This window comes from Mesoplodon densirostris, chromosome 11 (genome assembly GCF_025265405.1).
Source record: "Mesoplodon densirostris isolate mMesDen1 chromosome 11, mMesDen1 primary haplotype, whole genome shotgun sequence".
NCBI classification, from domain to species: Eukaryota; Metazoa; Chordata; class Mammalia; order Artiodactyla; family Ziphiidae; genus Mesoplodon; species Mesoplodon densirostris.
In genome coordinates, this window is record NC_082671.1 from 4,483,825 (window position 1) to 4,510,259 (window position 26,435).

At 48.3% G+C, this 26,435-nt stretch overlaps 1 protein-coding gene across 1 annotated transcript in view; it reads right to left on the reverse strand.

The window, feature by feature from the left end:
* Positions 1 to 15,294, reverse strand: part of B4GALNT3 (beta-1,4-N-acetyl-galactosaminyltransferase 3) — a 93,158-nt gene extending 77,864 nt beyond the window's left edge. The window contains exon 1 of the mRNA XM_060112516.1: positions 15,126 to 15,294. Coding sequence (XP_059968499.1) covers positions 15,126 to 15,294 — 169 coding nt within the window. The remainder of the gene's footprint in view (positions 1 to 15,125) is intronic.
* Positions 15,295 to 26,435: the final 11,141 nt, after the last annotated feature.

The following is a 26,435-nucleotide window of genomic DNA, read 5'->3' on the forward strand; positions in this document are numbered from 1 at the left end:
GGAAGAGAATTTCATGTTCTACTGGAGATGCCTGCCACTGACCCGGAATAAGAAATGCAGGTATTTTCCATCTCAGAATTTTAAAATCTCTGTGCTCCATTCCTATCCTAGGATTCTTTATGATATGTGAGAGAAAGCACCCAAAAACCAATCAAAAGAGAGACAAAGGGGCTTTACAAGCTGACTAAGTGATAATCAATAATAATAGCTAACATTTATTAAACAGTATGTACCAGGAACTGTTCTAAATACTTTATATGTGTTACTTCACTTAACTGTCATGATAAAACCCAGTGAGGTAGGTACTACTATTAATAATTCCATTTTATAGATAAGGAACCAGGACACATTGATGCTCAGTCACCTGCTCACAGATTTAAACTCAGGTAGTCTGACTTCAGAGACTTGCTCAGTCATACGCTAGGAAGGAAAGGAGGGAGGGAGGGAGGGAAGAAAGGGAGGGAGGGAGAAAGGGAAGAGTAAAGACACTGGCAGGTGGCGTGGAGGACACCACAGCAACCTCGGAAGTTAAGGCAGAAGGGCTGGCAGTGTCCACACAGGGGAAACGCAGGCCCAGCAAAGGCTGTGCGGGTTGAATTCTATCAGTGCTGAATTCTATCAATTCCATGAGTGCTCGTGGGGAGGCTGAAGCAAACTGCCATGACCGGACACTTGGGAGCCACCTCTGGCTTCTCTGACAACCTAAGCTGGAGTTCACAAGACCAACCCAGACAAAGGAGGCATCAAAGAAAATACCAGCTGTGAGTTTCAGATAGTTCAACAGACGTTCCAGAAAGGGTGAGGTCGGCTGGCACAGAAACAACGAGGAAGGCTTCAGGAAAGGGATGAGGCTGACAGGACGGGCAGGGGCATGAACGGCAGGCAGAAGGGTATCGTGAGCCTGCAGAGCAGCAGTGAAGAGTTTGAGGAAGACCAGCCGGAGGGACAGGAGACCCCAGCTCCGGTTCCCCATGGCGAGAAGCGACCGTGAAGCTACTGCTCTCTGGACAGTCACTCCCAGAGTTTATACACGCTCTTCTGCATCTCCTAGCAGCCGGACTGCTTCCTGGCTCTTTGTCCCCCTCCCCACCACCGCAACTAGGGTAGAGGGATTTAATTGGGAGGATGTCCCCAAGTCAACCAAACCCTGAGAATTTACCATGTGCAGGTATCGGGCAAGGCACTCAGGCAGAGTTCTCAACTAGGGATCCACGGAGGGGTGTCAGGGGCCTGTGCAGCTCCCCAGAATATTATGCAAAATATGAGAGGGGAGGCAAATTTCTGGGGAGAGGGTCGCCAGTTTCCTCATCAGATTCTTACAAGTGTACACAAGCCACAAAAGGTTAAAAATCTCTGCACCAGGGAGACCAAGGGGAAAGTGCCCAGGTCCGGCACTCAAGAAATGCAATCTCGTGGGGGAAGACAGATAAACAGAAATAACTCAGGCAAGGCAGCCTCTGAGAAGTACCCTAACGGGGTACAAAAAAGCAGAGTGAGGGAGGGGGGCAGAGGTTCATTCCAACAGGGATGCCCATAGGATGTGCTCCCCACACCCCAGTTTTGGGATCCAAGTTTGCAAAGAAGGAAAAACAGACATTACAGGAAGTCCCCTACATATGAACCTTCAAGTTGCGAAATTTCAGATACAAACGTGCGTTCCATCAACGTCAGGCGTGAGTGAAACTGCAGCTTCCTCCGTCTCCTGTTGCTGACAACCCTTCAGCTATACCATCTCCCACCTCCTCTCCCTCCTCCAGTCAGTAACTCTTCCTGCCTGTTCACTCGATGCCAGCCCCCGTGTGCCAGCTGTCGTGCTGGATTACTGTATCTTTCAAGGGAACGTACTGTAAGATTAAAAATGTTTTAAGTTTTGGGTTTATTTGGTTTTATGTATTAGTTGTGTGAAAAGTATTATAAACCTATCACAGTACAGCACTATATAGCCGATTGTGTTAGCTGGGTACCTAGGCTAACTTTGTTGGACTTAGGAACAAATCGGACTTACGGAACTCGTTCATTTATAGAGGACTTACTGTATTACTTCTCCCCAAGCCTAGACAGAGCCCCTGGCCAGAGCCCCTGGCTCAGGTACTCCCAGCAGGAGGGGGAAGGAGGACACTGCTCCAGGACTATGGGAGGTGGCAGGAAGATACTCTTCCTGGAAACGAGCGCTGACCCTGGTCCACCCGTCCCCCCTCTGCCAGCTCCCATCCTCTGAATTCCTGGGGTGCTTGTGGCACTGACCCTCGGGAGCCCCTCACTCTCCCGGCCTCAATTCTCCCACCCTCCGTCCAAAAACTTTGTGCCATCACCTGTTTCATTCTCTCCCAAGAACTCACCGCCATCTGAAATTCTCATCTCTTTGTCGAAGTGCTCATTACCTGTCTTGTCCTCATGAAATGTAAGCTCCATGACAGCAAAGCCCTGAAATGTCTGGTTCCCTTCTCCATCCCTAATACCTACAACACTGCCTAGCACATACACACACTCACTACATATTTGGTGAATGAGTGTCTGTCTCCTGTCCCTTTGTATGTATTCTCTTGAAGGACCAGCACGGCATCCCAGTCCCAGAGGAAAGTGTAAGAAGAAACAGAGGCACTTTCTTCCCCAGAGACCACTTCTGAGATACTGGATGTGCAAGGCGGCCCTTAATTTAAATGATCACGGCAGAGCATAGCCAGAGGACCACATGTGAAGCCCAGAACTTTAGTATCCTATCACCTTCTGCATCAACAATACTGCCAAAGTGTCACGTGTTTCTTTGACAGGTCTCAGCTTTCCTGTCACCCTCCTCAGCTAGGCACTCATCGCCCACACCTTAGGTCACTGCAGTGACCACCTAGGTGGCCTCTGTCGCCAAACCATCTTACAAACCTCCAGCAGCTTCATCTGCCAATAATCACTGTTCCTAGGACATAAAAAGTGTCCACAGACTTCCCTGCTGATCCAGTGGTAAAGAATCTGCCTTCCAATGCAGGGGATGTGGGCTCGATCCCTAGTCAGGGAACTAAGATCCCACATGCCGCAGAGCCACTAAGCCCACATGCCACAACTACTGAGCTGGCACGCCTCACGAGAGAGCCCGCGTGCCCACACTCTCTGGAGCCTGTGCGCCACAACAAGAGAGAAGCCCAGGTGCTGCAACGAAGACCCCGCAAGCCGCAACTAAAGACCCGACACAGCCAAAAAAAGTAAATAAAATAAATTTTAAAATAAATAAAGAGCTGCTTTAAAAAAAAAGAAAAAAAGGTGTCCAGTAAGTGTCTGAAGAATTAAAGCATGAATCCGTGGATGAAAATAAGAAACGCTGCCTTCATCATATCAAATCCCTGCTTTCAAAAATCTATGTTGCAATACAACAAACTAGTGAATATAACAAAAAAGAAATAGACTCCCAGATAAAGAGAACAACCTAGTGGCTACCTGTTGGGAGAGGGAAGGGGGGAGGGGCAATAAAGGGGTAGGGGGTTAACAGATACAAACTACTATGTATAATAAAAATCAGCTACAATGATATATTGTACAACACGGGGAATACAGTCAATATTTTATAATAACTATGAATGGAGTATAGCCTTTAAGAACTGTGAATCACAACAGACTCACAGACTTAGAGAACAGACTTAAGATACCAGGGGGGAAAATGTGGGGCGGAAGGATAGTTAGGAAGTTTGGGATTGACATATACACATGGCTATATTTTAAATGGATAACCAACAGGGACCTACTGTATAGCACAGGGAACTCTGCTCAATATTCTGTAGCAACCTAACTGGGAAAAGAATTGGAAAAAGAACAGATACATGTATATGTATAACTGAATCACTTTGTTGTACACCTGAAACTAATACAACATTGTTAATCAACTATACTCCAATATGAAATAAAAAGTTTAAAAAAATGTGTATCATTATATTGTACGCCTGTAACTTATATAATATTGTACATCAACTGTACTTCAATTGAAAAAAAGACATAAAAAAATTCTATATTGCTCTCTACCAAGTTCAAATGTGCAGCACCCTAGCACTTGAGACTCTGCAATCACGTCCACCCTTCCAATTTCATCTCCTTCACACTGTGGGAGCCTCTGCCCTCAGGATCTGAGTTCCCTAAACTTTTAGCTAGCTTATGCTAGACACCCCCTCCAAATAGCCACCTTTGCTTAGACACACACACACACACACCCCAATAACAACAGACTCTTGGAGCTGGAGGAGGTCTTAAAAATTCAAGCCATGATATGTATATGTATAGCTGATTCACTTTATTATAAAGCAGAAACTAACAAACCATTATAAAGCAATTACACTCCAATAAAGATGTTAAAAAATAAATAAAAAATAAAAATAAAAAACTTCAAGCCAGAGCTCTTCTTTTGGGGAAATACAGCAGAACACTAAGAAATGCTGCATAAAATTTGACAAACTTCTTATTTACATAGCTAAGGGCTCCATAAAGTAAGGGCAATCTCCAGGGGTCAAAAAATGAAGATGTGAACATTGGTGCAGCTCTAGATAACATACTAGGCAAAATTAATTTTAGAGTATTAAACACAGAACAATTTTTAAAAGGAACCAAATCTGAAGTAGAACCAAGTAAAACTTACAGATATGAACAATACAGTCATTGAACCAAAAGAAAAAATGGGGTAGATGCCTCTGCCTCAATGTCCCTCCCTAATTTTCTACCCCTCTTTGTGCCTATGCAGCTTGCCTGCCTTCTGTTGCTGGAAGTTGTTCACCTGAGATGTGCTCTCAGCCTCTCCCTTTTCCCAGCCCTCTGCTCAGCTGAAATAAAGAAGCAGAACCAGGAACTGAGAATTCACCCTGACACTCTGTGCCTGGCTCCTGGGGAAGCCTTCCAAGTCCTCACCGCACCCACCCCCCGCCCCAAATCTTTGGCTAAGAGGTGGTGGTGAGAGGTCCAGAGATCAGCTGGCGGGCAAGGGGGTTGTGCATGTGCACAGGCCTGCAAACATCCATTTGGACCCCGGTTGGCAGGAAGGGTGGAAAGGAGAGGATCAGGGGATTTGTAAGAAGATCTCAGCAGAGAGGCCTTTAATCTTTGAAGCAACTGCTTGAATGGAGGCCACATTGTCAGGGATGACCTTGGAGGCCAAATAGCCAGAAGCGCTGGGATAACTGCCACCCCTCCGCCAGGCAACTGAGTCTTGAAAGACCGGAGCCCAAAGTCCAAAGACGGACTGGCCCTTTGGCCCCTTTGTGACACGGTAGTGGCTCCAAACCAGACCCGGAAACAGGCATCCCATTGAATGGAAGACTGCGAAACTGAAGCCCTCAAAAAAAACAGGACCTGTGCAAGCACCCACGATAAATCAGCTTCAGAGCTTGGATTAAAACAGAGATAAAGCCCAGTGTTCCTGCCTCTGAGTCCCGGAAGTCCTCCGAGCATACTCAGGGACACGCAGTAGAGCGACAGGCTACGTTGCCCAACTGCTGAACTTTGGTGCCCTGGCCCGTCGCCAAATGGCTCTCATTCTCCACAAAACCCTTGACTTCTAACCCACCCCTCCCCATCAGTGCAGATCTGTGTCTGGGGTGCAGACAGAAAGATGGAGGATGGAAAAGAGACTGGTGGCAGAATGTGCATGTGGTGGCAGGTGCAGGCGTGGATGGCCTGGAGACGGTGGAGGGACCGGGCACAGCTGTGTCACGGGCCAAGAAGCTGGAGAGACAGTGGCAAGAGGGCCTGCTGAGGAATGCATCTCCATACTCCTGCCTGCCCTCCTTTTTCTAATTCCTACCAGATTGTAAACTCTGAAGGGGAAGAAATGGGAGCCAACTTTCTCCTAGCTCCTGACATGTGCAAGGCTTATGTTCAATCTAACTGGGCACTTCACATGTACAAGGCTGGCTAAATCTTATCAAATAGAATCATAAGAAAAGCTCCACAGGGAGGTCATATAACCCCATTACCCAGATGAAGCATCTGAGGCTTGAAAAGGAATAAGTACTTTATACAAAGTCCTGCAGCTGGTGAGAAATAAAGCTTGGATTCGAACCCTGCCGTGTCTTTAAATTCCATAAGTTTTTCCAGGAATCATCAATGCTTTTTATCCCATTCAGTCCCCCACAAAAAACTAAATGCTCCATAAACATTTTACTTAAGTTTTAAAATATATCACCTCTGCAGCCATTCAAGATTTGCAAAATAAAAAAGAATTGAAAACTACACATCACTCAATTTCCTGGGCACTTATACGGGCGTACCTGGCTTTACTGCAGTTCGCAGATATTGGATTTTTTTTTTATTCAAACAGAAAGTCACAAAAATTATAATCATCCTCACCAGTTCACTCAGTCCCATGTAATTAATTTTTTCATCTTGATCTTTTGTTAGCACTTTTATGAACTCATCAGTTTTCCATTAGAGTTCTAAAGATGCTTATTCATTCAGTTCAGCAGTATAGTCAGTTACCAGAAACCTGTGCTTGTCAGAGTCTTTTCCATGAATTCCCTGAAGATGAAACCCTTTTATAGGAACATTTTTGCAAAAGCATCAGAGTACACCCAGAACTGTCTGTAAATGACAAAAGACTTAAAAATGACCATGGTTAAAGATTTGATGAAAGTTCATAATAATGCAATTGACAAGGAAATTTAGTTATTTCTGAGACATACATTTTAAAATAATAACTAGAATTATGACTTATAACATTATACCAGAACATATAAGATTTTTAGGAATTTCCTGTAATGTCTGAAACATTTATATTAACATATTTCCATACAAATAACCCAAAGAAAGTTTAGTATTAGTTTCTTTTTTAATTTTTTAATTTAATTTATTTTTTTATACAGCAGGTTCTTATTAGTCATCAATTTTATACACATCAGTGTATACATGTCAATCCCAATTGCCCAATTCAGATACTGGATTTTTTACAAATTGAAGGTTTGTGGCAACCCTGCGTTGAGTGTCGAGCAAGTGTATCAGCACCACTCTTCCAACAGCCTTTGCTCAGTTCGTGTCTCTGTGTCACATTTTGGTAATTCCCACAGTATTTCAAATTTTTTCATTATTATTCTCTTTGTTATGGTGATCTGTGATCCGTGATCATTGATGTTACTTACTTTTTTTAATGATGTCACTATTACAAAAAGATTATGTCTCACTGAAGGCTCAGATGATGGTTAGCATTTTTATAACCAATAAATTTTTTCCCTGAATTCGACCAATAACGTGTTTTTGAATGAAGGTATGTAGATTTTTTTTTAGACATAATGCTACTGCACACTTAATTGACTACAGTATAGTGTAAACATAACTGTTATATGCACTAGGAAACCAAAACATTTGTGTGACCCTCTTGCAATATTCACTTTATTGTGGAGGTCTGGAACTGAACCCACAGTATCTCCCAGGTCTGCCTCTATAAAATCCATGGTTTGTCTGGAATATCATTTCTCTATTCCCACCCCCACCTTTCCTTCTCCTTTTCCCACCTTGGGCCCTCTTCCCAGGTCTTGGTGCCATAAAGCGCAATTCCACCTGCAATGGCTTATGGGATCTTAGTTCCCCAACCAGGGATCGAACCTGGGCCCTGGCAGTGAAAGCGCCGAGTCCTAACCAGGGAATTCCCAAAAACACAGTTTAAAGGAAGAGAAGAAATGGGTAGGAGGCAGATAACACCTCTTCCCCTGGCCTGTTTTCTCATCTGTTAGTAAAGGGGCTGGACAGATGATGTTTGTGACTTTCTGCATCCAGAAGCCACAGCTCTTCACACTCCTGGTCCCCCCACTGGCCTGGGGGGAGGTCAGAAGCCCAAAGGACAAACTTGAGGTTCCTGGCCTTCCTGGCCAGTCCCCTCGGTTTTTTAATTAGTATAGTCCGGGGTGCCCCAAGCTTTATTAAATTTTCCTTACATTTATGTCATTGTTTCCAATGACAGTGGCTCAGGCCCCAGCATGTCAGTAAATTCCAAGCTTTTGATGTCCACTTCACACATAAGGAGGTGAGAATTTATTTTTGAATGTCATTCAATTTTTCAATACCTAAATAGACTAAAAACAAAAAAAATCAGGAAAATAATAATTCATGTTTTGGGGGGGTTTTAATCTAGAATTCTTTCCAGAATCCAGCATCTGGTTATCACAGCTATTATACTTTATTTTTTCTTTTCAAGAATCTCTAGGTCAGAGTAGTGGGATTATAGGTGACTGTCAGTTTCTTCTTCATACTTTTATATATACCATAGCACTTTTATTGATTTCTTTATGCCTTGATTTGGTCCAGAAAAAGTTAAAGTGGCTTGCAAGTACCACAGAATATAAGATGACATAAACTAATAGTAGTTGTGGGGAAAAAAGAAAAAGACAGAGGAATCAAATTGGTACCAAAGTGAAAATCATAAAATCTTTTACACTTTTTTCCAAACGAACCAAAAACTGAATTCTAAAGCTTTCTAGTAACCAACACAAAGGGAGAAACCTGAGTGGTTATATAATGTACATGGCCAATAAAAATGAAAACAAACGGATTGCTCAGAGAGCAGAGCTAGTTCTAATATCAAGATCAGAAGAAAAGTTCTCATTACAAGAAAAAAAATTGTAATTATGTGTGATGATGGATACTAACTAAACGTATTGGGGTGATCATTCTGCAATGTATACATATATCACATCATTATGTTGTACATTTTAATATGTCAATTATACCTCTAAAACTGGAAAAAAAAAAATAAAGACCAGAAGAAACGTTTCTGGAAGGTTCTCAAACACAGGATAAGCAATGATTCTCAATCCCATCCTTGGAGAATTTCACAGGGCTATATCTCATAGCACTTAGGTCCTGGGTCTTGCCCCTCCTTAAGTTATTGGATCAGTTGTACTAGGTGCCTAATGCACAAAAAGGTAATTTTATAGGGGTTAATGTGGTCCAGATACACAGCGATTATCTGGTATAATGAACATGTGTTGTTTTTATAATCATTTCCATTGTGATTCTATTTCCATAAAGTATAAAAATAGACTATATTAATCTATGCTTATGGTAGTGACAGAAATCGCTGGTACCATTGTTTCTTCATCAGGGTGTTCGTGACAAGGGTATGCTCAGTTTGTGGAGATTCATCAAGCTGTACCCTTACATGTGCACTTTACTGTACATGTAACATACTCCCATGGGAATTTCCTGGTGGTCCAGCAGTTAGGATTCCGGGCTTTCAATGCCAGGGGCCCAGGTTCGATCCCTAGTCAGGGAACTAAGATCCCACAAGCCACGTGGGGCGGCCAAAAAAAAGAAACCAAACCAAACAAAAAAACCCCAACAAACAAAAAAGGTACTTCCATGAAAAGTAAAACAAAACAAAACAGGGACCACATGGACAATTTGCATGCTTATTTTCGAAAAAAGTTGGTCAATGGTAAAAAAAATTTTTAAGTTTAGGATAAGAAGTAAATTACATACTAAAATATCACAGAGATTAAAAAAATATATTCATTTTTGCTCATCTCATGGATACTTCTAACACTGAAAGCAGTGCTTGTTGGAACCTAAGAGTCTGTAAAAATTTAATCTATCCGTCATGCTTTGCTCAAATGTATAACATATTCAGCCCAGGACCCTTTATATATACCCCATCCAAACTACTCTCACCCCTTCCAGTAGTACTTTTTATATCAGGTAACATATAAATCTATTAATTGTGGATCACAAGGTCAAAGGAGGGTTGTCTGAAAGCTCAGAATGTATGCTGGGCCTAGCTGAGACCTCATCATCCTCGGATAGAAGGAAGCGTGCTCGTGGAAATTAAAAGGGTAGGATTTGAGAGCGGTGGAACTCGGTAGAGAAGCAGACAGTCAGCGGCCAGCTGCAAGAACAGCCTCCAGGCCCCCTTCCAAAGCAAACGCTGCTCTGGCGGCTGCTCCGCTCCGCTCCATAAAGCCCAGGCCAGGCTCTGGGGCCTGGAAAACTACTGCAGTGCGCCACCAGCCACTCCTAAAGCCAGCACAGAAGTGGCTGCTTCAAAGGCCTCGTGCTGCAAAGCAGTCAGAACCGTGCGGAGCATCTGGACACCTCCCAGGACAGGGGCGGCCGGCAGCCCAACCACCACCGAGCAGGAGATCGGGGCCTCAGCCCACACGAGGATCCCTGGGTGACAGCAGGATAGTGGGGCCGGCTGTGCTGCTGGGATTCTGCGGCCACATCAGAAAGGACTAGAGAGACCAGGAAAGGAGAGGCCAAGGCTGGGTGAAGGCCCCTGTCCTCACACCCTGTGGTCCTGGTACAGACGGCGCTGGTCCAAAGGAAACATATTTTTAATAGGAAAAGCACTGACGGCTTAATTCTTATCCTTTGCATTTGTGTTTAAAGGCTATTGCTGTTTATATGTATTATGGTACGAGGAACAAGAATTCCTAGGTTCTATTCTTGGATCCATCACTGATAAGCCAAGTATCTGCCAGTGGAAAATATCAGGTGCTTGGAAATGCAGAGCTTACCATCCATAACCAGAAGGTATTTGAGTGCCTAGTATTTGCCCTGAATTGAATACTGGCTTGAAGTTCCATGCAGCAGCCAGGTGGCCAGAATGGCAGCATAAAGAGAGGTAAGTAGGACAGAGGAAAAGGAGCCAGAGGCTCCATGGGAACGAGGGGCAGCCCAGCCAGGGCGACATGCGACAGGGACCCGGGCCCAAGGGGCCCACGAAGCAGCTGTGCTGCCCTCCACACTTGCCTCTGCTCCGAGGCTCAGTTCTAAGCCACGGCCTTCCCGCTCTGCCACACATCTGTCTCATCTGTTTTTCCCTCTCTCCTGGCCTGCGTCTCAGATTACCGTTCTGCCCTGAGCTACCTCTGTCACTGGAGGGTTTGTCTCCCTTCCAAATCGGAATGTCTGTGGTGACCCCGGGAGCCGCAGGGCCCGCCTGACATCTGCGGCTATGCCACCGCAGCCCACTCGGAGTCACTTAGGAATCGCAGGGGCCAGCCGGGCAGATGTGTTATAGGTTTCAGGCTTGGAAACACCTTGGGGTTTAGCAGGTACACTGGACACTTAAATGGGGACATTGCAGACCCAGCCTTGTGAGATGTGGAAAGAGGCTGGTGTGCACCACCATTCGGCCCTGGCTCTGTGGCCAGCTGTGATCGCTTGGTTCCAGCACCAAGCTGGTCTCAGCAGTAGGTCAATTATAGAGCAAAGAACCTAGAAACCATTTTAGTCCAGACCTCTGCCCTCAGGCAGGACGTAGCTAATCCAGTCTGAACAAATGGGTATAGCTCATTAAAAGCTGCCAGGGCGGGGTCTTTAACTTCCAATAATAGTCTGTGCCCGGGGTTGCTTTCAGCCAGTACACACCGGTACACCTGTGCCAGTTCTCAAAATACTGGAACACTTATGAATGTGTTGGTATATAGTGAATGCCCCAGGCCCTCTGACTGTCCCACTAGAGCCCTGACCTGTCCTCAGGAGAGCTCCATGACCCAGCAGCTAAAGACTAATGCCAGCCACAGCAAGGAACCTCCCGCCCCATCCCAGCACCACCATCCATACCAAAGTACAGTATGGTTAAACAGCTTGACTATTTCCCTATCCATTCTACAACACTACCTTATTCTAAAACTTTCGACTGCTTTCTCTCATCTACTGAATACACGCCACCCTTTAAGGTTGTTATTCAAAGTCTTTCACACTATGGCACCATCCCCTATCCTCCTTCACACCCTCTGTTTCACCAAACCCAGATGCTCAACATTTCCAAACACTAACTTTTCCTTGACTACTGGTCTTGGCTTCTGCTGCTCTCTCTGCCTGGAATAGCTTTCTCTTTCTGCGTCCACTAAAGTCTTACCAACTCCTCAAGAGCTCCTGAAATGTCACCACTTCCATGAAATATTAGTTGAAAGAGCCGTGTCTCATTTCCAGACGTGTCACAGCAACGTGTAGGTTCTACCTCTGGAAAACTTAATGGTTGTCTCCGATTACGATTATTCTCATACGCACCTGAACTCCCCTCCTAGAGGGAAAGCTGAGAGAGGCAGAAACCATAACAGAGCCATCACCACATCTAAGTGACCGAGCACAATGCCCTGATCGAGCTATGTGCTAAACAAATACTTGTTTAAATGAGTGAGTATGAAGCCCCCGCACCTAGAGCCCGTGCTCTGCAGCAAGAGAAGCCACCGCAATGAGAAGCCCGCACACCACAACCAGAGAAAGCCCGGGCGCAGCAACAAAGACCCAACGCGGCCAAAAATAAATAAATGAATAAATAAATTTATAAAAAATAATAACAAATAAATAAGTGCGTGAGTGAGTAAACAGCTCTCATTCTTTTGTCCAAGGGACCCATTCTTCTATCCGTGAACAGTTTCGGTGGCTTCTCCCTGAAGTTACTCCAAATGTGGTTGTATCTTTTTCTACAGATAGAGCCCAAACTGCATATCACCCATCTCAAACTACAGGGTTATTCCATAAGAAGCAGGAAGCACGCTCCCTGTCATTACTTGACCACTCTGGAGTTTGTAACTACCAGCTCTCCATACACTTCTCCCAGCACCAGATCAGGGCGGCAGTCACAAAGGGACAGGCAAATGAAAGGTTCTTGGTAACGGAGGCTGGCCTTACAGATCACAGGAAGGCTGGTGGTGCAGTGAGCTGGCAGGGGCTGCTAGAGAGAGGCAGGGTGGCTTGCTGGCAAGCAGAGCCAAGCTGGGGCTCTGGTTGCTGCTGTATGCCAGGGTGTATGGGAGGGAAGGCTAGCAACCCTCTTACCGCTCTGCTTTCTAATCCCTCCTTCCCCACTCTCCCTCCAGAGGAATGGCTGGGAGTAAGACCTATAAGTCAAGACAGGACTTTGATGCATGATGTCTGAGCTTCTTAAAAACAAAGGGTGGGGGACCAGGAGCCAGAAAGCACAGCCACTGTCTAAATCTCATTCCAAAAGGAAATCAAGGAAAGAGTAGAATACGATGGGACAGCCCGGCATGACAAGCCACCCTGATAGCAGGTGGGCTTCAGGGTTCTAAGAGGCTGAGAAGAAGATACAAGGGATCCATCAGTGCCCAGGCTTGGACCCCCGTTATAAACAAGTTAGGGAAACGGAAAGCCAATTCTGGACTAGGAAGCTGAGAACATTCTTCTGGAGAAGGGTCAGTTTGGAAAAGGAAACAAAGAATAAGGAAACCCAGTCAGAAAGTGAAGATTCATCTAGAAGGGAAAAGAAACTGACCCAGGAATTGATGGCTAAGGATGAGACAGCCAACAGGAGACAGAGGTTGGGAGCCAGGTGTGAGATGATAGTTATGGCAAACTGCTTCCGGACTCTGAGGAGAAAGCTCACTTGGGGTAAAGGAAAAGTATGTGCTGGGGGGTGAGGGAGGCGGATGGGAGGCCATTCATTTCAGGGTCACAAAGCAACTGCTTTGCTCTCTGGTTTTGTTTTTTTTTTGTTTTTTGTTTTTGGCCATGCCGTAACAATGTGGTATCTTAGTTTCCTGACCACGAATGGAATCCGTGCCCCCTGCAGTGGAAACGTGGAGTCCTAACCACTGGACCGCCAGGGAAGTCTCTCCTCTCTGGTTTTAATCTGTGCAGAGGACTCCTCTGGCTACCAGGTTAACAAGATGGTGGCCAAGGAGGTGAGAAGGGAGATCCCTCCCAGGGCCTCCCATCCACCCACACTCCACCTGGGCTCATCCACGGGGGACTCTCTGAGTGGCCGTGGTATGGAAGAGTGGATACACTCTGTCTTTCAGAGGAGCGAGAAAGGCTTGGGGAGCTGAGGGAAGGCAGATCGGTCTTCAGAAGGAAGAACTCTTCCTACTTGAGACCTGTGGACCTGACTTGGGAAGACCCTTCCTCGTGGTGTGCTGGGCTCCCTGACCCTGGAAATGCTCAGGTGGGGAGATCACACAATCGTAGTGTTCACATTGAAAGGAACCAACTCCCTCCTTCTACCTGAGAAGCTGCCATTTGCGCATGCATTTCCCAACTAGTTAGAGTCAGAACCAGGAATGGAAGCCCAGTCTCCAAACACACAGCCAGAAATATTTCAGCAGCCACAGAGTGAGAGGTTCCGCCATAAATACCCATCTCTGTCCTGAACCAGCTCAATTACTGACCCTAGTAATTCCCTGTCTTTGGCCACAAGAGGAGGCAAAGCACCACACCCAGCCCTGGCCAGAACAGCTGACACAAGAACTTAGAGCATCTTCTCACCAGAGTTTCATCAGTCGTCCCTTAGGTTTCCTGAAAGGGGGAATGTCTATAATTCCATACGTTGTCTGGAATTATAAACCTCCACCCTTCAGGCTTGGGAAGGGCACCTAGTAGTTCTGGGAGTTTCTCTTTTTTCCAACTATTGCAGCGACCTTTTACACAGTGCCTGACACTTCGGAGGTTTTACTTCACTCCGTCAGTAGTAAACTGAAAATCACCTCGGACAGGCATGCCTGTTGAAGTAAAAAGAGAACGAGAGCATCTCCTCCTTTTTCCTAGGAGGAAACTGAGACACAGAAAAATTAAGTGGCTCTGGCTCCGTGGAAAAAGAGAAGCAGGAATCTACCCACTGCCCGGCTCACTGAGCTGCCCTGAGCAGGGTCTGGGGGTTCAGCTCATTCCGCAGGGTTCCCGAGGGGGGCTGCAGACAACCCGCTGGGGGTGGGGGGTGGCCAGGACCAGGAGAGGGGACCGCTCGAGGGAGGTGGGAGACTTGGAGGAAGAGGAAGGGGCTGGGAGGGGAGTGGCCTGTGGGAAGCTGGGGAGGCGAGTGGCAAACGGCGGTATCGTTAAAATAAAGGACCCCTCCCCGAAAACGCCGCAGGGGAGCAAACGGAGCGAGCCACGGAGAAGGCGGGTAGCAAAGTTTGGGTCGCGCAGACTGGAGCGAGCGGCCTGGTGGAGGCGGCCGAGGGCGCTCCAGACACGGACCTCAGCCGGCGTGGACGCGTTTCTCTGGCACCGGGTCTGCGAGCCCAGCGCGGCCAGGGGTGGCCCCGAGGCTCCCCCGGCTTCCCTCCCGGCTTCCCGCCCGGCACCTGGAGACCCAGCGAGGTGAAGACCGGGTCTGAGATGGGGGGAGGGTCCCCCCCGAAGCGGGAGCCGCCGGCCCTGCCCCCTCCCTGCTACGCGCCTGCCGCGGCCCCGGCGCTACTCACTCCGGTTCAGGGGGTTCCCGCCGACCTGGGCCGACGCCGCCAGTTCCAGATAAAGAGTCCAGAGCCCCACGGACACCACGGCGAGCAGCAGCAGCAGCCGGAAGCGCCTCCGCAGCAGCTTGACCGGGCGCAGGAGCAGCAGCAGCCGCGCGGCCCGAGGGCCCCCCATGGCGCTGCGCCCCCGGCCCCGGCCCGGCCCCGGACGGCTCTCAGCGCCGCGCCCCGGCCGCCCGCCCCGGCCGCCCCGCCGCGGGGCGCCGGCTCATGCTCCTCCTGAGGCCCCGCCGGCTCCTGCTCACGCCCGGACGTGGGCTCGCTGCCGGCCGCCCCGCCGCTCCTCACTCGCCGCCCGCTCTTGGGCTGCCCATGAGGAGGCTACCCAGGTGCGCCGCCCCGCCCCGCGCCCCGCCCCGCCCCCTCCCGCGCCGCCCCCGCCTCCGCCCCCGCCTCCGCCCGCCGCCCACCTGCCCCGCCCCCGGCCCCGCCCCGCCCCCGCGGCACAGGTGGGCCCCGCCCCCGAGCGGAGCCGGGAGGGGGACGGCCGCTCGGGCCTCGCTGGTCAATCCCCGGCGCCTCCGCCAGCCGTGGGTGCGTGGGGCAGGTGTGATCTGCACTCTGCTCCCCAAGCACGAGTGAGGTCGAAGCTTTGTAGACGCGGGGCGCGGGTCGGGGGTAGTGCTGGGGAGGCTGCGGCTTGGGGCGTTTCGTGGTCCGCAGCGACCCTATTCCTGCCTTAGAGTAGACATCGGAGCTGGGGAACCCTGGCGCCTCAATTCAGCCGCGGTCTCCTCTCCCAACCACATCTCCAAGAGACCCTGAGAGAGTTATACGGCCCCCAGGGTAAACCCAAGTAGTTGCTCCCAGACGAGGATGACAAAGCCTGGGGGGAGAATGGATGTTGGAGGGTTCTGAGGAAAAATTACAAATCAGAAAAGAAACCAACAAAACGACAACAACAAAAACACAAACTCACTCCTAGAGTTAAAAAAGTTCATCAAGATATTCTGAATTCCAATTCTCTGCCTTCAGGCGGGTAAAACATTATTATCTGATTTAAATGAGAGAATTAAGGTCCAGAGGAGCACAATGGACTGCCTAAGGTCATTCATCGAGGAACACTGCAGTTTTCTTTTTTGCTTTTTCTCCTGGGGACAATGCTCAGGAGACTATGGAGAAAGCAGGGGGTCAAAAGCATTCCCGGACATTTTTAAGCCAAATGAACAACGTGCAAATACTGTTGAAACACAGCTGTTCACATAACTGAGTGGTTTCCCCTTCCCTCTGCTACCACTGTAGCTGGATGTCCAACCATCCCATAGGCCCTACGGGACTATTGGAACTTTTCTAATTAGACCCCCAACTCCAGGCTCCCCACCTGCCACCCCCCCCATCTCCTCCACTACCACCAGATTGTCTTTGTAAAATCCTCTATGCATCCATACACCTGCTTGAAAATGTGCTTACTGATTAAAGTGCAAACTGTAAATCTGGCATTCAAGGCCTTCCGAAACCTTTTCCAACTTTACGTGGCCACGTGAAAGCTGCTCCAGCTAAAATGAGTTTATTCACCCCCTCCAACACATTTTCCTTTCCAGTTGGTCTAGTTGGTCAGGTCTGACCCCTCCTCCAAGGTCCATTTCAGGTCTATGAAGCTTTCTTGGACCCGCCCAGTCCTGAGTAACCCCATCCTCCTTGGAGCTTTAGCACAACTGGCAGCTTGATGTGTACCCACCCACTGGTAGGTGCACACTCCCTTTGAGTTTGAGTATAGTCTCCCAACTTCCCTGTAAGGCTTCAAAAGTGAGAACTGAAAAACAAATATTGTATATTAATGCATATATGTGGAATGTAGAGAAATGGCATAGATGATCTTATTTGCAAAGCAGAAATAGAGACACAGACGTAGAGAACAAACAAACAAACGTATGGATACCAAGGGGGAAGTCGGGCAGGGTGTGGGGGGAATGAAGTGGGAGATTGGGATTGACCTATGTACACTATTTTTTTTTTTTTTTTTTTTTTGTGGTACGCGGGCCTCTCACTGTTGTGGCCTCTCCCCGTTGCGGAGCACAGGCTCCAGACGCGCAGGCTCAGCGGCCATGGCTCACGGGCCCAGCCGCTACCGCGGCATGTGGGATCTTCCCGGACCGGGGCACGAACCCGTGTCCCCTGCATCGGCAGGCGGACTCTCAACCACTGCGCCACCAGGGAAGCCCAACACTATTGATACTATGTATAAAATAGATAACGAATGAGAACTGACTGTAGAGCACAGGAAGCTCTACTCAATGCTCTGTGGTGACCTAAATGGGAAGGAAATCCAAAAAAAGAGGGGATATACGTGTACGAATAGGTGATTCACTTTGTTGCACAGTAGAAACTAACACATTATAAAACAACTCTACTACAATAAAAATTAATTTTAAAAAAAGTGGGGGGGGAGAACTGTGCATCCTCAGGATGCAGCACAGCGTCTGTTTGTCACTTGGTACCCTTTGAAGAGGGAGGTAGCCCCAGGAGGGAAAGTCCCCCAGAATTCTCAGTGTAGTTCTTCAGCAAAAGGTGAATCTGAAGGACAATTCTCTACTAATAGCCCCAGGGAAATGTCTCTGTGAAGGTCCAAACCACAGCTGTGTGCACTTCCCACCCCTTCTTTCTCTCCAAAAGACCAAGACAGGAGTGGCCAGAGGGTACAAGCTTGGCCAAGGCAGGTGGGAGGTGACCAGGGCCCCTGCACATGGAGTCTCTCTCTCTCACTGGGGGCAACCACCCTGGACATTAGGCTGAATCACTTTCAGGACTTTGTATGAAAATTGGTGGCAGCCCCACGATTCTCTCCTTAAAGACTGGCCCTCTGGGGAGAAGTATACCACCACTTCAATCTACCAGACCCTTGAAGTGTTTATTATGTGGGAACTGGGAGAGATATAAAACATAGAGCATGCCATCCAGTTGAGGAAAAAGACATTCCACTAAAAAAGAAAAGTGACACTTTAAAGGTAGAGTTTCTGGTCCAAATAGTGAATTCCAAAGAAATTCAGAAAACGAAAGAGATCAGTCTGCACCTCTCAGTTCTGTGCCCTCCTTTTCTCACTCCTCCTCTGTTCCTATACCTTGAACAGATGGTTACTTTCCTGCTTCTGGTGAGAGGGCACAGGGGTGGGGAGGGGTGAGGAGGCCAGGAGACTCCTGGGACTCTCCCTCCCTCTTCTGTTCTCTTTCCTGCTGTGGTTGCCTCACATCAGACCCTGATTTCACACCACTTGCTCCAAATCCCTTTTCGACTCCTAGTGACATCACAGCAGGAAAGGATCTGGACTTTGAGACCCAAATTCCTTTCTCAATCAGTTGAGCTTGCTGTCCTCCTCCCTCAGATCCAGAGGTATTTGTGGTGAGAATTTTTGGTGGCATAATGTTGCCACCGAGGTCTGCTCATCGTCGTGTCCATTTAACTGGATGCTCACGGGTTCTTCTGATGATTTTCTCCATCCTTTCACTCTCCCACTTCAGCCCTGGCACCTGCCCTCAATGGCCCAGGGCCATATCACACAAACTGTACCCGAAAGGAGGAAATAAGTTCCAGCATGTCACCTGTAGTATTGATGGGACAGACTGTGTCTTTGGCTTGGCAAGGATGTCAGAGTCCAGCCAAACCACAAAGGTTCTTCTCCCAAATTACAGAGGCTTTCTAAGAGAAGTCAACCTAAGCTTTCTAAAATGGGCCGAGGCTAGCACAGGGAGCAAAAATTCTGATTTGTAAAAGGGAGGGGTGTCCACTGACCTATAGGTATAAGAGCAGAACTCTTGTATCCAGAGCAATTCTTACTCTAGACTATAGGGATGTCAGAATATACTAAATCCCGTAACCCCAGCGCTACCCTTCCCCTTTCCTAAAATCTGATGTCTACGTTATAATGCAGCACCTTGGGAGAATTCCCTGGTAGTCCAGTGGTTAGGACTCTGCGCCCTCACTGCTGAGGGCCTGGGTTCGATCCCTGGTCAAAGAACTAAGATCCCACAAGCCACGCAGCATGGCCAAAAGAATACTAATGATAGTGATGCAGCACCTTTGAGTTTACAGCACGTGTGTTTTATTTCTCACTGTCACAGGAGACTAACAGGGGACATATTCTCCATTTTACAGACAGACTTCACAAGTAAGCTTCGGTTTCTTGAAGGTGACCTGCACCAAGTTCACGTGACCAGTAAGTGATGGAATCAGGACTAAAACCAGATCTTAAGCCTCTGGCGCTCTTCCCATTGCACCCAGAGAGTCCTCCCTCTCCCACCCCACCCTCCATATTGCTTTCTACCCACACAGACCCTCACCCTCCTCTTCTCTTTTACTACGGGAGCTTCCCTGCTATTCAAATGTGTTTCATGGAGATACCTTGGTTGGAAATTCCAGTGATAAACCAGTGAGGAACTCTGGGCCATCACTAAGCCAGTGTCTTCAACTGAGACACAGAGGCCTGAGATCCATTGAGAGAAATCCTGAGAGAGAAATGAACAGTGCTGAAGTGATCCCCAAGGGCCACAGTCAACTCATGTAACTCATCCATACCCAAAGCTGTAGGTTTCTCTGATCCCATTTTGCACGTAGGAAATGGGCTCAGAGACGATAAATAACTTACTCAAGGTGATGTAGGTAACCCTATCTCACATGGGATTCAAACTCAGGCTTTCGAAGTTCAGACCTGGTACTTTTTTGTTTTCTCCCTTTGCACATATTGCTACCCTGGAGAAATATATTCACCCTGGAAACTGTGAGCTCACTCTCAGCACATCCGTAAGTCCGTAACCCACTTGGCCACATGATCGTTCTTCTCATCCTCTCCTCCCCACCCTCACCTCCTCACCCTCACTCATGCTGCCTGGGCGGCTCTTTACTAAAGACGTCTTTTTTTTTTTTCCTGTCCCTTTCTTCCACGAGTCCATCTTTCACAAATCTTTCTGAAGAGTTTGCTACTGCAGTGGTCAACCCCAGGAGAAGGTGGAGACCCTCACTGAATGCTTCTTATTGGCTACTTCTCCTGATTTCCAATGCAGTTGAACCCTTCTCTCTGGCTGATAGAAAGAATTGTATGAGCCCGGGCCAAGCCCCTAGCCTTAGCTCCGCCATCTGTGGTCCTAAATCATTTTGCATACTGGACTGGGAAACAGATGAATATTTACCATCCCTGTAGAAGGATCTGTGCAAGACTACATCACAGAGAGTAAAGGGAACCAGAGGAAGAGGGCAGAGATGTTGTGCTGAAGGGTCAGAACAAAGCTCATTGGCTGGGAAAGATCCCAGGCAGTTCACGTACTGAGAGCATAAAACTTCATCTCCCTCCCAAGCAAATGAGTCTTGAATGCAGTCCTCAAACTCGAGGCGTGACCCAGACCAGAACTATACGCTTTGAAGCTTTTTTGGCATCTATGGCTGGGTCGGGCTTCCCTTTCCAGCCCGCACTGTGATTGCCTCCAAACCAGTACAAGCTCTCTTCCAGCATTCTGCCCCCAGGAAAGAGGATTCCCCAGCAAGTCAATAGACAATTACCCAAGTTGAAAAACTAACTTTGACTTGTGCAGTTTTCACCTGAGTAATACCAATTATTTCCCTCCACTCAGGTTTGCTTGTTTGCTGGGAAACCTACAAGGAGAAAGGGTGAACAGTAGTCTTGGTTGCTCATTCGTTGTTGCTGAAACAGAAGCTAAATCAGCTCTCCCTGAAGCTCTGCCTCCTGTCTCTCTGACACTAAACTCTGTGGAAAGATATTCTCTCACCTTCTCTGGGAAGATGGTCTCTCCTGTCTGCATCTTCCAGCCTGCTACTACAGATACTGGCAAGGAGCTTTGCACTGAAGCTGAGGATGACGACCCATGGTTCTGAGTAAACGTATGACGTCTAGAAGCTGTGTGACTTACAGTGGCTCCAGACCCACGGTCCACAGCGCCCGTACCTCTGAGTGAAGTCTTGGGGTTTCCGTCTTTTCTCCCAAGGACACATCCCACAGACCGGGTCCCTACGAGTACAGACACACAGGTGTACACACACTCCCCTTTGGGGGCTGCACAGATGGCAGCTTTTCACGCCTTAGCTCTCTGGCACCACCTCCTGAAACGCTGAGGGTGTTCTCTCAGCATTTGCTGAATAACCTGTAGGTCTCCAGGCCTCTGAGCGAAGCTGGATTTCCTGCCTCTATTCTTTGATCCTGGAAAAAGAAACTCTTTCATGTACGTCTCCCACTCCTGACTTCACAACTTCTCCTGTCCCCAACAGGGCTTGTCAGTGACCACACCTGTCCTACATTCTATAGTCTGTACTGCTTCTGAAGCATCCAGCCCAGAAGTCATTCCATAAACACTTAGTAATCACGGAACATGTTCTTACTCCCTGCTCATAGGAGGTTCCGCCTCTTTTAAAGCCCATTCATGTAAGGACGCCTTCCTCTAATAAAGCAGAAACGGGAGCATGGATGTCCCTGCCCTTGCCTCAAATACCACTGAAGCCACTCCTCTGCCGGGGGGCGCTGCAGGCAGCCCAGGCAAGGGATCGGCGCAATGTCAACCTACCTAATGGCTTTGCTGGGGAATAACAATGATCCCAAAGCCCGGGACATGTGCCGAGTGCCACAGAGCAGCTCGAGTGCTCCAGCCCCAGACAGACTTTCTGAAAACCTTCTTTGTCTGAGTTCACAGGTCCAGGCTATGAACCCTTGTGCGAGAACCCCAGTCACGCCACTTAGCGTTCAATCACTGCAGCATCTCAGCGGCCCGACTCAGGTTCCAGACAGTGAAGCTGGGCACCGATGGGGCTGAGCTGTTGGTTTCAGGTTTCTCAGCTGTGTTATCTAAGGACCGGCTGCTTGGGATTTGATCGGGGCTGGTTTGGGAGAGAGGCAGACGCTGTCTTTTCCCCAGAACAGACTCCTCTTTGAGCTGGGCCGCCACCCGGACTGGGGATGGAAAAAAGAAAACACAAATCCCCACTGTATGTGGTTCTCCGGAATTTAGCTTGGCCCTGGAGAGGGAAAGTTAAGAGCAACATCGCTCTCCTCTCCAGGCCCTCTGCAGGCAGCAAACCCCATTAACTGAGGCTTGTCGGGACTGGGAAGGCTTAGGGCGGGGCCAGGAGCGAGCTCTGACCCTCTGAGCAGGGGCCGAGGCGCCTGTCTCCTTCCAAGTCAGTACTAAAGTGCTGAGGGCAGGGGACTGATTTCAAGTCTGTTTAGGAGGACCGACGAACATAGAACATTCTCCTCTGGCCAAGCTCCGGCGAAAGGAGACCAGCCCCGTCTAAGGACTTGGAAGGAGACAGTCAGTGAAACGAGTCAGGGGATGCGGTTCGGGTTCTGTTTTCCTGGCCCCTCACGTTCTGCGCACATTCACCACGTGTAGGTGGTGGTGACCGAGGGCCATTGGGGAGGGTGCTCGGCCTAAGGACCCGTCTTGTGGAGAACATGACCTGCTGAGTTCTTCCTAAGCTTTCAGAGCTGATGAAAACTTCTTCTGCCTTGACAAAGCTTCTGCTCTTCATCCAGGCCTCTTACCTCTTACCGTCCAAAGAGGGCTGTCCGTGCAGGTCACTGAGAGACGTGTGTGGAAAATCTTTTATTCTGTCATCCCAGGTCTTTCTAGGGGACATTGCACACTCTGTTTTCCTTCAGAGTATTTAGAAGGTGACCTCAGAGACAACCAATCCGTCTCTGAATTATTTTTCTCATCTTGGTCAGCTGTCCTTTGCTATCCATTTTCCAATCCCAGCGTGATCCTGGCTTTCTAGGTGGAATAGTTTTCTTCCAGGTGTGATTTCCCTTAAATTCCATACCGTTCTCAAGGGCAATTACCCCTGCTTTCAGAGACCTCCAGAAGAAATCCCACATCCTCACCATTTGTAGTTGGAGTTGTGGAAAAACATGAGCTCACACGGCGGGGAGGGGCTGTGAAGAGAGCCTGTCTGAACCCTGGGAACCAACACTGATGGGATGCACGGAAGAGGGGTCAGAGGTGAGGAGGGGGCCCACCCAGGAGACACGGGAGTCTGTCGAGAACAGGGCTCAAAGGGGCAGAGGGCAGGGGCGGGGCAGGTGGGGACAGGGCGGCACATCTCAAATGCCAGCACTTGGGAGGTGAGGCTGGGGACCAGCTTTGACCACAGGGAGATGGGGAGGGATGAAGTTGAGAGGGGTCGGGTCAGACTGAGCCGAGGTGACACTCAGAATCCCAAAGATATTAGGATTTAAGCAGAGAACATAGAGAGAAAGAAGAGTTTTATACGGTTGTTTTTGGGGGGGTTGGTGTTCGTTGGTTTGACATGAAGTGAGAAAGAGAACAGGGCTATTTGCCCACAGAGAACAGAGCTATTTTCTGCAGAAGCTTATCAGGTGCTGGCTGGGCCTGGGGAGTGACACAAGAAAAGCAGGGCTGTGGTGGGCAATTGCTCTGAGTACAAGAATCCTGGACAGACCAGTTCAATCTATGTATCACCGAGCTTGGGGCCAAAGGCAATCTTGTAACAATCTGCATGAGAGCACTACTGCAGTAGCTCTTCCAGGTTGTAGGTCCCTCTATTTCATACTTATTTTTTTAATTAACGTTTATTGGAGTCGAGTGGAGTTACAATGTTCTGTTAGTTTCTGCTGTACAGCACAGTGAGTCAGTTCTACATAGATCCACTCTTCTTTAGATTCTTTTCCCATATAGGTCAGTTAATATTTAATGATCACTGTTCAAATGTCAAGCTGAGGTGGCCAATTAAGAGACTCTGGAACTGTCAACAGAGCAATATCAAGATTGTGCTCATTTAAGATTAGCCCGGACGTTGCTAGACACTAAGGTGCTTAGTGGATCTGAGACAACTGGGAGCCAGAAGGAGAAGAAAATGTCACAAAACCAGCATAAGGCCCAACATTGTGATCCAATCTGGAGTTACTGAGATGCAAAAACTGCAGACTAACCATGTCCACATGGAATGGGGGGGGAGACTGGATCCTGTACATAGGATCACTCTGCTCTTTCTTACCACCATGTGCGAATCTACAATTATCTAAAATGGATAGATAGGTAGGTAGGTAGGTAGAGGTAAGCTGACGTATCAAGCATATTATTTTATAATAAATATTTGTCTAAAATAAAAAAAAATCTTTAGCATGCCAACTATAACCCAAATTCCAATGTAAATTGGGTGTATTTCTCAACCTCATATTCTTTGCCATTGGTTGGTCTGTTCCTGTGTCAGTACAACACAGTTGATTTTTTTTTTTTTTTTTTTTTTTTTTTACTTATTTCTGGCTGCCTTGGGGCTTCGTCGCTGCGCGCGGGCTTTCTCTAGTTGCGGCGAGAGGGAGCTACTCTTCGCTGCGGCGTGCGGGCTTCTCATTGTGGTGGCTTCTCTTGTGCAGCATGGGCTCTAGGCGTGCAGGCTTCAGTAGCTGTGGCGCATGGGCTTCTATACACAGTGACGTGGGTGTACTGTGTTGTCACCTTAGGAGGTAAGTAATTCTCCAGAAGTCCAGGCTGTATCCACACCAGCGTTTTGTAGGGCTAACTTGAAACTAGGCTACTAGCCAGTGCAGGAGAGGAAGCCTTCACAGCTCAGAACCATCAAGCAATGTTTTCATAGCGAGACTTAAAAAAACCCTTTCCAAACACTTTCTTTGCTGAGCCTCTCCTTTCGCTTGGCAGCCAAGCCTCCCTCCACCTCCACCTTTTGTTCTGCTGCTCTGCCTATCCCTTTTTTTTTAAAAATATTAATTTATTTATTTGGTTGTGTCATGTCTTAGCTGCTGCAGGCAGGCTCCTTAGTTGCGGCAGATGGGCTCCTTAGTTGTGGCTCCAGGGCTCCTTATTTGTGGCATGCAAACTCTCAGTTGTGGCATGCATGTGGGATCTAGTTCCCTGACCAGGGATCGAACCCAGGCCCCTTGCATTGGGAGCACAGAGTCTTATCCACTGTGCCACCAGGGAAGTCCCTCTTTTTTTTTTTTTTGAGTAGCTAGGTCCAAACACTTTATTTTTTACTTATTATTTAAAAAAATTTTTGGCTACGCCACACAGCTTGCAGGAGCTTAGTTCCCCGACCAGGGATTAAACCCAGGCCTCCACAGTGAAAGTGCAAAGTCCTAACCACTGGACCACCAGGGAATTGCCTGGTCTGCCTATTCCGATCCTTTTGGGGCTCTGTGCCCGTATCCTGGGGAAGCTGGGAGGGTGCGTGAAGCAGACTGGCTTGGCTTGCTACAGTCGGAGGCGTTTTTCCATCGGCAGTCAGCTCAGCTCCGTGTCCTTCGCCAAGACCTACTCTTAACAATTCTACCACCTGCCCCTCGTCACCCTTTCCTGTCTTGCCACTCTTCTCAAGCTCCAGTCACATCCCATCTCACTTTCGGTGAACGGCTTTGATTTTATTTTCTATATGAAAAGCGAGGGGGCCTCCCTGGTGGCGCAGTGGTTGAGAGTCCGCCTGCCGATGCAGGGGATACGGGTTCGTGCCCCGGTCTGGGAGGATCCCATATGCCGCGGAGCGGCTGGGCCCGTGAGCCATGGCCGCTGGGCCTGCGCGTCCGGAGCCTGTGCTCCGCAGCGGGAGAGGCCACAACAGTGAGAGGCCCGCATACTGCAAAAAAAAAAAAAAAAAAAAAAAAAAAAAAAAGCGAGGCAGCCACCCTTCCACAGCTACCTGCTTCTCTGCTCTGATTGGCCTCCATCTGCACCGGCTCTCACCCTCCTGCAGCTTCTTCCTTCACAAACACCCCCTCATCCCTCTGCCCTCAGTACCGTCCTCTGGCTTTTTCCTTTCAGTCTATACATGTGATCCCGTCTTCCCCAACCTGAAACCAAGGAAAACTGCTTTCCTTGGTCTTACCATCTCCAGAGCTACTTCCCATCTTCCTCCTTGTCTCACTCCTCAGCCTAATAGGGGCCCACTTCCGTCTCCACTTCACTGGAATTGCTTTAAATTCACCTGCTACTAAATCGCCAAATCCGGTATCGCAATTCTAGTTTAGCTTCTTTTTCTGCAGTGTTTGGCAATGCTGCCAACCTCTCACTTCTTGAAGTTCTCGTTCCCCTAAGTTTCCAGAACACTGTTTTCTCGTTATTCAGACCGTTCCTTTCTTACCAGCCATCTCTCTGACCATTAAGGTTTCCCCCTCACCTACATCCATAGTTTGGATCCACGATTTCTATCTTTAATCCCAACTTCTCTCCGGAGCTCCATATCCCTAGTCTCAAATTTACTGGAAACCCACTGCTAAATCTCAGTTAATGGTGTCACTGTACACATGGTTCCTCGAGCCAGAAACTCTGGAGTTGGAGAACTACCCT